Genomic DNA, 14,884 nt, shown 5'->3' with positions numbered 1-14,884 from the left:
CAGGATTATACAGAGAAAGAGCTCTTTTGATGAGCTTTTTGTAGAATTACCTCCTTTCCACTAATTTGATCTGCCTTAGAGGAGGAGCACACAGTCTGCATCTTCACGTTAGGATGCATGTTTTGACTTTTTTTCCCTCAGAATACAGAAATTTGGGAAAATATTTCAAAGTCGGCTGAGATGTAGTGTTTGTGGAAAATGAGGTTTGCAGTGCTTAGTTAGTGATCAATGCTATTGAGTGTTCAAAATGAATGGAGAACAATTTGGATAGTGCAGTGAGACGAGAGGAAAGTGGACTTTGGAGCCAAAAGCAAATCGCATCAGTAACTGCTGCAGTCCGGGGTGAGGGCAAGCTCACTCAGCCGTACTGTGCAAGTGGTTTAATTAATTTTGGAGCGCAATATCAACCGATATAATTGAGCATTCTCCACTAATGAAGATCCTCTGTGTTGTCACCAGTGAGGCGCTAATTGATGGGAGAATGATGGGAGACAGAAGAGAGGAGGGTTGGGGGAATAAGGGGGGTCCTCTGCGGGATATGATGATGGAAGTGCTGCTCACAGTTTTCAGCTTGGTTGCTTCCTACTCGACAAGTTTTTTTGTTTTTTTTTAATTTCACCAATGACTCACGGTCTGCTTTCATTCACTTTGAGTCCATGATGTGTTTGAGAGAAGCTGCCTCAACAATGTTTACCCTCGGAGTAAACGAGGAAAAAGAAAATCACAGGAGTCCACAGGACGAGGATGGAGGCAGTTTCGGGGTTGCACAGGTCGTGTTGCAAGTTTCTATTGAGTAAAGCGGAGGGTCAAGGTTTTGTGGAGTGTGGGGTTGTGTGAGGAGGGGTGCTGGTGAAATCACTTGAGGGAATAATAGGACAGCTAATTGGTTTTGACAAGTTTGGCGAGCTGGAAGCAATGTAGGACCTTTTTTTTAAAGCCGAGACAAGAGAATATCCAGGAAAGCTATGAGATAATCAGGGGGACCATTCAGGAGTCGAATGAAGAAAAAGAGTGTGAGGGGCCCGAGAAATAACACTGGGCCCTGATGAGTCTGAGAGAGGACGTGCGGTCTTGTTCAGACTCAAAACAGAAAAAAAACTGAAAACGAGCAAGGTCAAACTTATTCTTCATCATTACATCAGCTAAGAATGACATTTGCATGCATATGAATCATCTAATCATCATTTAATTGTTCTAAATTGAAATTTTGTGGCCCAGAAATTGGATATTCGGGCCAGAAGTATTAAGTCCATCCCAAACTTTTAAACATGAACTATATAATAGAATGTTGAGTACTCCAACAAAGAATTATCTAGACTCACAGAGTTCCATAACTATTGGAATTGGACAATAACAATAATTTATGTAACGGTTTGCCTCTGCATAGTTGAAACTGTTGATCTAGTAGAAGGTAACGATTCGACAGAAGGCGTATTACTTAATGGAAAATTATATAGGATAATCATTGTTCTTTCTATGTATAAAAAAATCCCTTCGAATCATTTTGGGAAGAAAATATTCTTGGTACTTATACAATGTTTGTAGAGTAAAGGTTGTCAGATGGTAGTAGGTAAAGAAAAATATCTGATTCAGTTGAAAACAAAGGAGTTTATCGATCTACTGTGTGTGACTCGAGTCAAGAATCGGACATCATCCGATAGTGCATACTGCCACTTCAGGTCGACTGGCAGCCTGATTGACAGTCAGCTTCCAGCATCCGCTGAGGAGACACACTAATGCACCGCAATGAGGTGTTTAAACACCGATACGGGATTAACTGACTTGTTGGGTGTGGTAAATAAAACAGCAAACACACCTACTTAGAAGGAGAGGGATGACCACACGAGCATACAAAATTCTATTCTCAAATGAATGGAATGTCAAACGATGCAGTCACGGCTCTATTAAAAATGCAGAGCAAGGCGAGCAAAGCATCCAGTCAAGATGATCCCTTCAAAAAAGGAATGCTGAAATATGGTAGTCAGATGGCAGTCCTTTGTCAGACTCAAAATGTGTGAAGTAACCAGTTGAGATAATGACAAATACTAGCCTCAAGCCTGCTGACAGCTGCATTGCTCCATAAGCCTTTCAGATGGCATCACATAGTAAATATGCCAAAAGAAAAGGCATTAAATGATTGATGTGAAAGCGCCTACTTGAGAATGATATAAATTGAATGCATTACATTATACGAGTTTTAAAGCTTCACCATAAAGTGAGTACGTAAAAAGTAGGCATAAAAATATAATTTAATTACTTTCCATTTGGCTTATCCTCACAAGGGTCGTGGGGGTGCTAGAGCCTATCCCAGCCAACTATGGGCAAGAAGTGGGGATTGAACTTTCGATCTCAGAACTGTGAATCAGATGTGTTAAGCACACATCCACCATGCCCCATTTATAAAAGTCCACTTTAGTACTATTACAAGTAGGTGTGATAAAATTAAAAGTTTAGATCACATGGAAAAATATATATTTATATTATAATAAACGTAAGAAAGCAAACAAATATAGTCCTAGGCTGCTCTTTGTTCAGAAGTGAAAATGTAATTCATTTTCATGCTAAATTTAGACTATCTCTAGATAGTTAAATTTAAGACTTTGAAAGACATTTTTAGACCTATAATTTAACACGGTTCCCTAACAGACAAAAATTTCACAATTTCATCAAAGCAGCCGAAAATAAAATTGAAAGACTAATATTACCACACTAAATGTAAGTAGGAAACCCAGAAAAGGGCAAAGTGACACTGTTGAAAACTTGAAAGCATCTTTTATCAGTCCTTATAGTGATTTTGGATTTGAAACCCAGTTATTATTAGATTTGTTCAGGATGTATTATGAGGCAATCCTAAATTTAAAATGTTTTACTGCTCTGGTCGAATGTCATTTATCTATTTGAATCATATTGCAGTTGTTAAATGTAGGAAATGGTAACTTCAGTGCAAAAGCAGAAATGTTCACATGTTTCACCTTGTCCTTGTTTTCCGCGTGACTCCATGTTGTTTCACATTAGTTCAGCGCTGCGAAAAGGCGCTTCAAGAATCAGCATGCGGTCAACTGTGACTGTGGAGGAAAAGAAGAGAAGAAAAAGGAAAAATAGTTAAGGCCTTGCTCTCTGTCAGCTTTCCCTTCACTTCCTTGCTTGGTCTTTAATCCTGGCCCCCAACACGAAGCGGTCACAGGTTTTGACAGCAGACTGAAATGACCTAAGCTGTTGCCGGTGGGGGGTTGGGAGAAGGAAGGATGATGAATAGAGGTGGACCATTATTTAATGAGAAAGGATTTGGTATTTATTACCAGGTGTACTGCAGTTACACAACATGGTCTCCTGTGGACTGACCTACATCAAACATTTCTAAGAAGTGTTATTAAGAGCGTCAGAGTCAACAGGTTCTCTCCTTAAATTTTTCCTTCGTGTAATGAAACAGAGTTCTGCCTTTTAACCGAGTGTTTATCACATCCGCCTCACAGTTCTGAGATCGTGGGTCCAATTCTGATGTCTTACAATCTTCCTCTGGGGAGTTTACATAGTCTCCCCGGGCCTTCGTGGGTTTTCTCAAGGTACACATCCCCAAAAACATGCATGGTAATCTAGTTGAACACTCCAAATTGTCCCCAAGTATGAGTATGAGCGTGGATGGTTGTTTGTCTCCTTGTCCCCTTGCAAAAATGAGTAAAGTTTCATATCTCAGCAGGTATGGAATCCATCGCCCACTAATTTGAGTCTGGAAAACCCATCTTTCGCCTTCAAAAGTGATGCCGTTACAGTAATTGCTTTCCGCACAGCGGCAGCGACTAAATAAATGTCTTCGTTAATAAGCATTTGACCATTGAATTCTCTTGACAGGCAAGAAGGGATGGTTTGCCTCAGACAGATGTGTCCTTTCAATGCTTCAATTCATCAAATTCCAGAGAACAGATTTATAAAGTAGTGAATGCCTTGTTTTGTTTACAAATGTAATCCCACCTTCTGCGTGTTAGTTTTACCCCCATCTGTTAAACAAGGCTCATCCCATTAGTTTCCATCACTTCACATGAGAATTGGCTGACTTCTTGTTGAGCCTCCAGCTTAGACAGACAAAAACTGCAGCCCAAATTGAGTCGGATGTTCATATTCTAAACACCATCATATCCCCTGTGGTCTCTAACCTTTCTATAGTCCATATATTAGCTGTGTACATTTCATCTCTCATATGCCAATCAAATACTAAATTAAAGGTTTAATTAAGAAATATTGGACTGGAGGATTTAGAGGTTTGCAGATTGTTGGCTAGAAAGGGGCCAGAAAATACTATCGAAACATTTCAGTCATAGGGGGCACCACAGAATGGCGGAATTACCGTAATGCATCAACAGTTGGATCACTATAATTTCAAATTCGAGATACAGGGGGCCACATAAAATTCCTCATACATAATATTCAACACAGTTGGGTACATTGAAACTACTGCATTTTACGGACTATAAGTCGCACCCGAGTTACAGTCACACCACTCAAATATATTTTTTTAAAGTTTGGATTCAGAAGTCACGCCAAAAAGGAACATTTTTATGACCATTTTGGTGATGAATTTGGGGTTTACCGAGCAACAACATAAGTAATGTACTATAGTGGGTTATTTCCCTCAGAGATACAACAGATCAGAGAAAATCCTGAAATGTAAACAGCGCATTTTTATTCTATTACAATACACATACATAGGTATCTGCTTTGTATGTTGTCCTCTTATTCCAAATCTCTAGCATTGCCTGCAGCCCCAAATGTCTTAAATCTACCCTAGGTGACACATAAGCCTCACCTGTCCAAAGCATAATAAAATGATATTTATTTAATATCCAGAAGCTTACATAAATGTCACCATCCACTTGGCCCTTTGTAATAAAAAAGAAAACTCAATCGAGAAGAGCATACAAAAAAGATATACTTTTCCCTTTGTAATCACCTTTCCAAGCAAATACACTGTAGTGTAGGATTCATCAAAATTAATTGCAGTGGAAATGAATTTCAAGCCTAAGGTATGTCTCATCAAAACCACACTCTCCTTTATCAGGGTGAGTGAGTCACCGCAGCAATTTTATTCGGTGAACATCCTCTGTGTTGCTGCCACTACTTCATGAGCTTCTGACATATCTGATTCTATTAAAAACTGAATCTACGTATGCAATGCCTGCATTATGCATTGAGGTATTCACAACCAGTCATGCATATGCAAAACAAACCACATACAAGAAGTTAAAATGATACAAATTGTGGACAAAAATTCTTCTACAGACTGCTGCATTCATAAAGCCATTGTATGTACCATGTATGTATATATGTGTATATGTCTATTATTTTTCCTAAAATGCAATTCTTAAATACGGTGTATATGTAGTATAAGTATTCAGACCGTGCAATACATTTGTGAAATTTCTCAAAAGAGGAGCAGAATGTTTTTTCTTGTTTTTTTTTTTAATTAGGACTCCAATTGATGTAGTTTGAGGCATTTTTCTAGAGTGTCACTTTGTCCCTGCCCTCGAAACGGCCAGCTTCACAGAAGGTGGGCCAGTTAGTTATGTTGAGAAAAGTAGCTCAGGCAGGGGAACACACTCATTAAACAATTCGCCCTCTCTTCTCTTCATTATCTTCCCCTTTCTTGAACATATCCTTTCTTCCCCTTTCTTCACTTTCCCTATTTCTCCTCTTCCTTGTTCCATAAAGTAAAAAGTACTTCTCCCGGAGTCCAAAGGTAGATCACTTTAATTCTGCTTCATAGATCTTTTTCAAAAAGACCCAAGACCCGAGGACCTCGAAACCAGTGACCGTTAGATGAACTCTGGCCAGCAGGCTGGTTCCTGGATGCTTGTAAACATGGCGATCGTCTCACACGCTCTTATTGCCCCTTATTCCTCCTCCCCTGGCCTCTAAAGGCATCCGTATTTGAGTGTTTTCAACCACTTGTCACACTCAATGGTCTTGTTGGCTGTCACTTTGTACAGAGAGACCGCTTAATGATTTAAAGGTACATGGCTAACACATGACTCATTAAGTTGTTTTGGGAGGAAACGCGGATTGTAAAGTCAGTTGGGCTTGAAATAGAAAACTGTGACTGGACTCATAAGGAGGAGTATCTTTTACTTTGAGAATTCGCGATTTTTATCATCTCACTTGGAATATTCATCCAATTTAAGTCAACTATAGTACGTGCAGTTTGGAATTGCTTAATTGCAGTACAATAATTGCAAACTGGTGGTTTCTACAGTAAGAAAGATGAAATGTTTGGTTTTATATTTTGCTTTCTTTAAGTGTCCTTCCTTAAAGGGCAGGATTAGAGGATAAAACATATTACAATTGAAAGAACGCACCTATGATGATGACCTTTGCTTAGATGACGTACATGCACAGCAAGTGTGAAATATGATGACTGACATAACCACAGGCTTTGCACTTTGGAAATTATTGGCTATATTGTTTATCCTGCTTAGGGTCACAGAAAGCTGGAGTCTATCCTAACATTCTATATTAACAAAAGGAGAAATACAACTTTAGACTGGTTACGAGTCAATAATAGCGGACATCCAAACAGCGAGCATTCTCAACATGACTTTACAGTTTGTGGTGTGTCTTGCCTTCTCTCCAATTTGAAAAAAAAAAAAAGTTTTTCAATGAAAATGGTTGTCACTCTCTGCAAGATAAACCATGAATGATTCTAACCTTGAATACTGCATCCCATGATTTGGGGATTGTGTCCTTCCAGAATGTGGCTTCACTTGACCTGATGTCCCTCTTAATTCCAATAGTATTCTGTCATCACATTTAAGGGAATATTCAATGCTGTATGAAAATTACCTACAAAACACAGAAAATGCATCATAACTAACATAGCAAATAATTATGGAAATTATTAGTGCAAGGACCATAGTTGGTGGGAAATGGTTTGATTTAGACAAACAGCTCTGGTGAAAACAAATATCTTAAAAATAAAAAAAGAAGCATACACAAAAGAGATTAGGTGAACATCATCACTGTCGGTGAAACTTAAGTGTGGTTAGAACGCCTTCCAGTGGTGGATGTGAAACTTGCATGATGGAGAATTGCAGTGTTGGTTGATAGTGAATTTTTCATTTAAAATACCCAGTTTCAGCATTTGAAAGAACTCTAAAGTGTCCAATTCAAATATACTTCATCTAAAATACCAAATATATGACATGACACACAATCAACAAAATCAGTTACTTGGGGGAAAAAAATACCAAATTAAAAATGTATTTTTTTAAATGTTTCATTTATTTATTTTGACATATACATGAACACAGAAACATTGAAAATTACATGCATTTGCATAAAATTCAGAATATACAGTGTACTTACTACAAAGCAATGATACACCAGGGTATACAAATAAAACTTGCATAAATAGTATTGTTTAAAAAGAAGGTAAATATTGGTGACATAATTGTATGTCTTCGATAAACATGAAAACTTCCCTTTCATGTTTGAATACTTTGTGTACATAATATTGATATCTGATAGTTTTAATACCTTGAGTTTCTATTCCTCAACCATATAAAGCACTCACTCATTTAAAGGTTTAAGTTTTCTATGGATCTGCAGTTACTGCTAATGACTTTTGCACCACATTCCAAAATAGCTCATCAAACAACTGTTGGGTGACAACACAATGACACACTAAGAGACTTCTACTCACCCTTTTCTTTTTTAACATCCCTTCTGAGTCAGTGGAATGAGAGCTTTAACTGTGCGTGTATGTTTCTCAGTGGAAATAAATCCTAACAGATAATGTAGCACTTGTTTTGTCTCTCTTATTTAACTTGTTTAAAGTAAATAAACCATCAGACAGCCACGTGAGCTCTTCTTAATGGCTTTAATCCTATGTGGTGTGCATAATCCAACAGGCACATCACATTTGAGCAACTCTATGCAATGTAACTAACACATGCATCTTGTGAACCAGGTAAACTCTACCTGAAAAAACTGTGGTACAACAACGTCAAAGTCAATAATATATAGTTGAGTGTATGCGGTCGGTCAGCCGTGTTTGTGATATTGCAGTCGCTGCTGTAGCAGCAGTGAACACTCACACCAGGCGTCTTGCCGCTCTGACTGTTAGCCTGGCTGCAAAAGGACTTGTAGGAGCAGGATTTCATAACTCCACCTTAAAAGACAAATTCCCTTCCACTCATTCATTTCTTCTTTGATTACGGAAAATGTATATTTGTATTGCGAATGGCTAAAATCTTTCATATCTTATCTTTATTTGCGATTTCTAGTGTTTGGCAGTATCTTGGGATGATGAAAAACAAAGCAGACCATATCATATATAGTAATGCCTTACCACTTCACATATTGACTATCACCACATTGCTGCTTGTTTCTGCCAAATATTTATGAAAGTTTATTGTGTCGAAAACAAAATAAACGGAAAAAACGCACAATTATAGTATTTCACTGCTCATCAGAGGTCAGTGTCTACCTTCAGGAGTTAAATAAGAATGCAGATGGCTTAAGGTCCAAATAATGTTAAATAGACCATAAAAAACAGTGTCTTAACGTCACGGTTATCTATTGCGACGAGTCTTAGAACCTATTGAAGGCGAAAAACGAGGTTTTACTGAAGCACTAATAGAAATTGCCCACAATGTAGAGGTCTGATAAAGTACAATAACTAACTAAAATGTGACTGGGTGAACCGCAGAACCCCACACTTAGCGATTTTAATTAAGCGCAATTTACACTTTGACGCCATATTTACTAGCGAGAGTTGAGGTATAAAAAACGGTGCTACCACTACACCGTCATGCAGTGGTGGACTCACTGTTATGTCCCACAACAACAGCACAAGCATCAGAGAAGCTGGGACATGTTCTGGAACCTTGACGGTTGCAATCTTCATTGTTGGAGCCCATACACGTGTAACATTGGAGGGCCTTACCTGAATATGGGGAAACAGATGGAAAATTAGTAGTTATTATGAACATGCACAATTGTAAGATTTCAGTACAAATATATTTGAAGGAGAATTCTCATCAAAACACTGCCATATTGATTAAGACCAGATCTCAATGGAGTTACAGTTTATGAATATTTAGTCGGACCTAAATTTATTATTATCATTATTTTATAAATACAGTTCCAGGTGTTATCCAATGGGTTACATGAGATTTCCTGTCTCTGAAAAGAAGATGAGTCCCAGCTAGGGAAGTGCAGGTGTTATACTTGGCAACCACATGCCTCATACTGACTCAAATCAATCCCCACAGCATAAGTGCTCTACACTCACGCTAAAAGCATTAGCCCACAGTCCTATTATAGGATTAGATGTTGAGATTGCACGGTAGTTGATAGACAAGGACTAATTTAAGGCAAAAATAGCAAACGTGACAATGCTTCATTTATATAGTCAGTAATGCATTTCTAATAACAACCTATCTCCTATCTAAAATTAACTCATTTGAAAATAGGAATACATTTTAGTTTAAAAGACTGTATACATTGACAAGGTAGAATAAACTTCACTAGCTAGTGTCAAAAATTGGAATAGTTATATTACAAGATAGATAGAAAATTAACTCACCATTTGATATGAGCAAAACTTGGCAAAGCAGAATCAGCAAACTGGATCGTAACGCTCTCATGGTGCTTTTGTCTTGATCCCGAGATGTAAAGCAGGTTGTTGTTCCCGATGAATCCCCCGGCAACCTAACCCAAAACCTAATCTAATCTGTCAGACAAGCTATTATTTAGAAGAGATAAGATTAGCAGGCCCTCAATATGTTTACTTTGTTGGAACTTTCTGAGTTACTAACTCCCAAGACCAACAGAAAATACAGTTGTGGAGTTCCATCCTGAAACTGGCGCATCTTTCCTCTAGCCACGCCCATTCTTGTTGTGAGCGCTCACTGTTTTCCTTTTCTGCTCAATGCTGTATTGTTTAATGGGACAATGTATTTAGATATGCAAAAAGTGACACCGAATACACTGGATAATTCCTTTGCAAAATTTATCACATGACCTAGCTAAATAGATGGCACAGAAAAACAGTTGTTCCTTTAGTTCAACAACTTCATGTATTGTCAAAAACATGTTTTATCAGTCAAAAAATAGTGTATTTTCTCAACAGTTAAATTAGCAAAACAAGTGTTTTTTCTCTTCATTAAATAGGGGATTTTTGATGGAATGGAGACAAATTGGAGACAACATTGCATTTGCAATAGTTTTTCTATTTGTTTACATATGCAATGATAACAGACACCTAATACTGTGTATAATTCTTTTGTAATATTCATCACGTGACCTACCTATACAGAAGGCACAGAAAAATAACTGTTGTCCTTCAGTTTAATAACTTCATACATCGTCAAAAACATGTTTTATCACTCCAAAAATACAGTGTATGAACCTACTGATAACGTGCCATTACAACACTGCATATAAAAAATACAAACTTTTTTTGCAATCAGACGACTACTTTTTGACTTGAGTATAATAGAAATATGTATTTACAGACACAAAACATCCTAAACTTGCATATGCATTATCTGCACTTTGACGTATTGTGCATAGGTCACATCAGACAGGTCCCCTTTTGCACAGATTATGTACAGACCAGTTACTGTATTTCCAAATGAGTCCCTTAATTGATGACAAAAATACTGCAAGAAAACTGACCTCCCAGCAATTTGGTGTTGTGCAATTGCCTTGTTTAGGGCTTGTTGTCGTTCGATGTCTCGGTCTGCTTTGGAAGCAATGCAGCCCAGGGATCCTCCAACATGGACGGACTAAAGTACCGCTCGATGGACTCAGACGTCTCACGCTGAAAACAAAAGAAGAAATGGCTTGTCACTTCATTAAGGCAACCGTTGCTTTGTTTTTAGTTTTCATCTTTTTACATTACTATTATATAATATTTCTTAATACACCTTTTACTTCAATGTTTTCATGACCTTTACGACTCGACTCCAACCATCTCGTGTGAGAGGCAGTCATTGATCTATTACCTTAGTTTCCTTATGCTAGTCCTGAACACCAGGCTATTGGTCCTGATGATCAGCCATGGACTACTGAGGGACTGTGTGGATGGATCATCTTGGAAGAGTTAATTCTGCATATTTTCAACCTAAGCATCAGTCTGCAGAAGGTTCAAGGTTTTATCTAGGTCTATATTATCTTTTCCCGTGTTTGTGCTTGCCTATAAAACTGATTTTCCCAAATGCAGGATGAATAAAGTATAATCCAATCTAAACTATTTGGAAATCTTAACATGGTGACCAAGTATTCAAAGTCAATTTGCAATTGGTTGCACTAAAACAAATAAATGGCATGGGGTTACTTCCCTTAATTTTGGGGCATTTACAATACACGTACGTTTCAACTCATCGTCTGCCATTGACGACACAGGACGTCATTTCATACATTTCAAGTTATTACTTGTTATAGTTCCCAAATGGAGATCCTTTTTTATGAGACCTTACGGTTTTGGCACCTTGATGTTCTGATTTTATTAAACGTAAACTTTGCACATTGGATGCTTTTTAAATATAGAACGAGATCTTGATATGTTAAATGTTTTATGCCATTGGAAACGAATGGCGCTTTGATTGCCCAAAAACTGCGTTTTAAAAAAATATAAAAGTCATCAGAGCATTCCCAATTAATAAAAATGTTGAAATTCACCTGCACATTTGAAGATGGTGTAAAATTAGACGGCGATCCGAAACTGTGTCGCCCTCGTGGCTTCTCTCCGAAGTAACGACCGCCGCTACCGGACATACCCGGAGAACAGCCAAAGCTCCGTCTTCCCCCACCGGACCCATACGGGGAGCATCCCCTCTGGCCACGGTTAAAGCCAGGGAAAAACGGAGGGGAATTGGGCGAGTGACCGTGGTAACCCCGGCCAGAACCACCGCGATGTATTGGACCTCTATAGGGTGGGCGACCCCAACCCGATGGCGGGGATAAAAACATTTCGTTCCACCGAGGTCCAGACGAGTTTCCATCCATGTTGATTGAAAACAATTTCCTCCACGTGACGAACACCACCCGGAACAAGAAATATGCTACGCACGGAAAAAAAAATCCAGTTTGTAACTGCAACGCCATCTAGTGGTCACTTCACACCACTTGTTTCCCACAAAGCTCTTTCAAGCAAATCTTTTTTTTTCCTCTTCATAATCAGATATAATTGTGTTCTTTTAAATAGTTAATCCCTCTTTTCATGTAGTATTCCAGTATGTTTAATTAGTTCTTTTTGACATATTCTGAAGTGGTGGACAAAATTGTTTATAGTCTCAAAAACAGTCAAAATGTTATACAATTATAAATTTAACATAATACATCAATAAATTCCATCTTAAATTGACATCTTTTATTGCACTTTGTAAGCAGATGCTATACAGCAGCTGTGTAGACAACTTTTAGTCATAAGAGTGACACAACCACCCAAACAGGACTGCAGCACATCTGTATACAGTCACAATTAGTTTGATTTATATCAAAATAAAATAATAAAAATAAAGTCCAAGGATATCCTCATGATGGCTATGACAAGTATGACAAATATCTACAAAGTTACATGAAGAAAACACAATAATGTAATAATTAAAGCAAAAATAATCATGTTTGTTTCACACGGAGCACACGTCTCTTCCCTAAATAACACTTTCTACAATGTATACAAAATGAAGCAAAAAGGGGGTTTTATCTTCTCTTGCATGCAATAGGCTACTGAGTTTTCTACTTTAAGAACTGATAAATTGTATAAAATGGGTCGATGCTCCATTTTCTTGTTTTGGAAGAGGCATTACAGTGGGTAAACAGTCTTCTCCTTCAGTGGCTGTCATGGCAACAATAAATCCCACAGGCAATCATCATCATATGTTCATTTGCACACACACTCATACACACAGATAATCACACACACACGCACACACTGATATCAAAGTAATTGATTTGGAGTATATTCCAAAATTTGAAACGACAACCCTGGTACATAACAATACAGTGATACATCAAAAAATATACACCATGATTAAAGAAAACTGCCCGTGCTCATCCCCTAGTAGAAAATTCAAACAGTGTGTTTTCTAAAGTCCCCCTAAGCATGTTTTCCCTCCCACTGAAGCTACTCACATGTGAACAAGGCTGGTTGCGTAAGACTGATTCACAATGGTGTCCGTTTGCTAACACTTGCCCATTTTGGCTATTAACTCATCGCAGATCTTCGTTAACTCCTCGATCTCTTTGTTCTGAAAAATAAAGTTTTACAAATAGATCATAAATTGAGTAAAGAAGAAAAGCCTCCCAGATTTGCAAAAATCACATTTTTATAATGAAATTTAACTTTAAAGTCAACATCGGAGGGGACTAATTGAATTAAATGAGTTTTTCAAACTATTTACATTCAATGGCATTGATCTGTTTTTTTTTGTATAATTGAGAGCATTCTTTTTTCGGTGCATTGCATTAATTGTGCAGAGGGATCAAAGATGGTGCCAGGTTAGATTAAAATGCTCAACCAACAGACCTTTTGTTCCAAAGTGCGCTCCAGAGAATCCACTTTCATCTGCTCCTTCCTCAGACTGGCTTGGTGGGCTGCCTGCTCCTGCTTGGACTTGACCCTCACCTGAGCTATTTCCGAATTAGCCCTGGAAACAAAAAAGACCCCTTTCAAAAACTCCCATAATCTCCAGGTTTGAAAACAGTTCATAAAAAGGTAGAATGTTTCTGAAATCAACTCAATCATCTATATCTTTAATTGTCTTTCTTTCGATACATAGCAATTGAAAATGATTAACATGCACACCAACTTACTTGTCTAGCTTCTCCTCTGCATGTATTTTCAAAGCTTGGTATCGCTGTTCCTCTTTACGGACGCGAGACAGATATTCTTGAGCGCATTTCTTCAAAACTTCTTCATTCTGCACAGGGTGACACACAACTACTGCGTCAAGTCTACGATTCTATCCGCCACGTCATATTTCTGCAGAAATGTGTCATGCTGGAGATGACCTACTACGTCATGAATGCAGCAAATTTTGTCATTGCTGCAGACGGTGTCACCTATCCTTAATGTCTAAGTAAAAAAACATACATTACCTTGCGGAAGCCCTCAAGCACATCTTTCATCTTCTCGTAGCGTCGAAAGAGGTCGGCCAGTGACTTTTCCACAGAATTGAGGTCGGCTAAGGCCTGGTCCTTTTCCACAATCAGCTGTTGAATGGTGTGGTGGGAAAGAGACTTCTCTTTTTGGTCATCTTCTAACATGTGCACAAATATAGTAAATGCATTAGAGAATTTGAAGGAGAAATGGACTTTTAAAACATGTTAACACATTTGTAAAATGTTTTAGGGTGACTGTTTATATACACTTGATAGATTATGTTAATTAGAGAAGGACTGAATGAATAATGGGGGTGTCCATGATAGAAAAAGAGTTAATTTGATGTTAAATGTCATTATGTCACCATTCATAATCCCAGGAATCTTTCAAAACATTAGATCATATTATTGATAACATGTTTTTGTAGAAATTCCGACTGTTTTTGTTCTAATTATCGCAGTTAGCACCCGTATTTCAGTAATTCTGTATTTCAAGTAAGTATTTGTGGTTGGATAATTTAAAAAAAATGATGATATACATTTTTAGCCGAGGTAAAGTGCCTCAAATCATTTTCCTGCAGTTGTAAGACATCATTCTTTTAATTGCAACTTCATCACTTAAAGACTTTGCATTTATTTTCTTTTTTCTATTAAAAAGCAAACCAAAGTTGCAATTGCTGTAATCAAATAAAGCAGGTGGCAGGCGCATCAAACAACATCTTGACCATGCTGTCCTAAAGCTAAAGTGACAAAAATGTTATGGCTTGTACACAAACGAGCATGG

At 37.8% G+C, this 14,884-nt stretch overlaps 2 protein-coding genes across 3 annotated transcripts in view; both read right to left on the bottom strand.

Annotated features, from left to right (window-relative positions):
• Positions 1-3,029: 3,029 nt before the first annotated feature.
• ly6pge (lymphocyte antigen 6 family member pge) lies at positions 3,030-12,045 on the bottom strand. Of its 2 annotated transcripts, none has more exons than XM_077730394.1 (4): positions 11,677-12,045; positions 10,672-10,816; positions 6,697-6,786; positions 3,030-3,065 (listed from the first exon to the last, which is right to left on the bottom strand). In XM_077730394.1, the coding sequence occupies exons 1-4, from the start codon at positions 11,997-11,999 to the stop codon at positions 3,045-3,047; spliced, it is 579 nt and encodes a 192-aa protein (XP_077586520.1). In that variant the 5' UTR covers positions 12,000-12,045; the 3' UTR covers positions 3,030-3,044. The 2 variants fall into 2 exon arrangements, with proteins under 2 accessions (XP_077586520.1, XP_077586521.1); XM_077730395.1 differs by lacking the exons at positions 3,030-3,065; positions 6,697-6,786 and adding exons at positions 7,354-8,158; positions 8,819-8,935 and having other exon boundaries at positions 9,578-10,816.
• Positions 12,046-12,345: 300 nt separating this feature from the next.
• Positions 12,346-14,884, bottom strand: part of tacc2 (transforming, acidic coiled-coil containing protein 2) — a 33,056-nt gene continuing 30,517 nt past the window's right edge. The window contains exons 26-29 of the mRNA XM_077730101.1: positions 14,098-14,258; positions 13,813-13,919; positions 13,526-13,646; positions 12,346-13,247 (exon numbers count right to left, since the gene is read on the bottom strand). Of these exons, the coding sequence (XP_077586227.1) occupies positions 13,182-13,247; positions 13,526-13,646; positions 13,813-13,919; positions 14,098-14,258 (455 nt within the window). The 3' untranslated portion in view covers positions 12,346-13,181. The remainder of the gene's footprint in view (positions 13,248-13,525; positions 13,647-13,812; positions 13,920-14,097; positions 14,259-14,884) is intronic.

This window comes from Stigmatopora nigra, chromosome 12 (assembly GCF_051989575.1).
Source record: "Stigmatopora nigra isolate UIUO_SnigA chromosome 12, RoL_Snig_1.1, whole genome shotgun sequence".
In the NCBI taxonomy this organism is placed as follows: Eukaryota; Metazoa; Chordata; class Actinopteri; order Syngnathiformes; family Syngnathidae; genus Stigmatopora; species Stigmatopora nigra.
This window is presented reverse-complemented; position numbering and strand designations above follow the sequence as displayed.

Excerpts from the sequence above, each read along its gene's own strand:
- ly6pge (XM_077730394.1), bottom strand. The coding sequence starts at position 11,999 with ATGGAAACTCGTCTGGACCTCGGTGGAACGAAATGTTTTTATCCCCGC. Across the intron at positions 6,787-10,671 it reads CAACACCAAATTGCTGGGAG|AATACTATTGGAATTAAGAG; the intron begins GTCAGTTTTCTT and ends ATGTGATGACAG. Across the intron at positions 3,066-6,696 it reads CATGGGATGCAGTATTCAAG|TCACAGTTGACCGCATGCTG; the intron begins GTTAGAATCATT and ends TTTCCTCCACAG.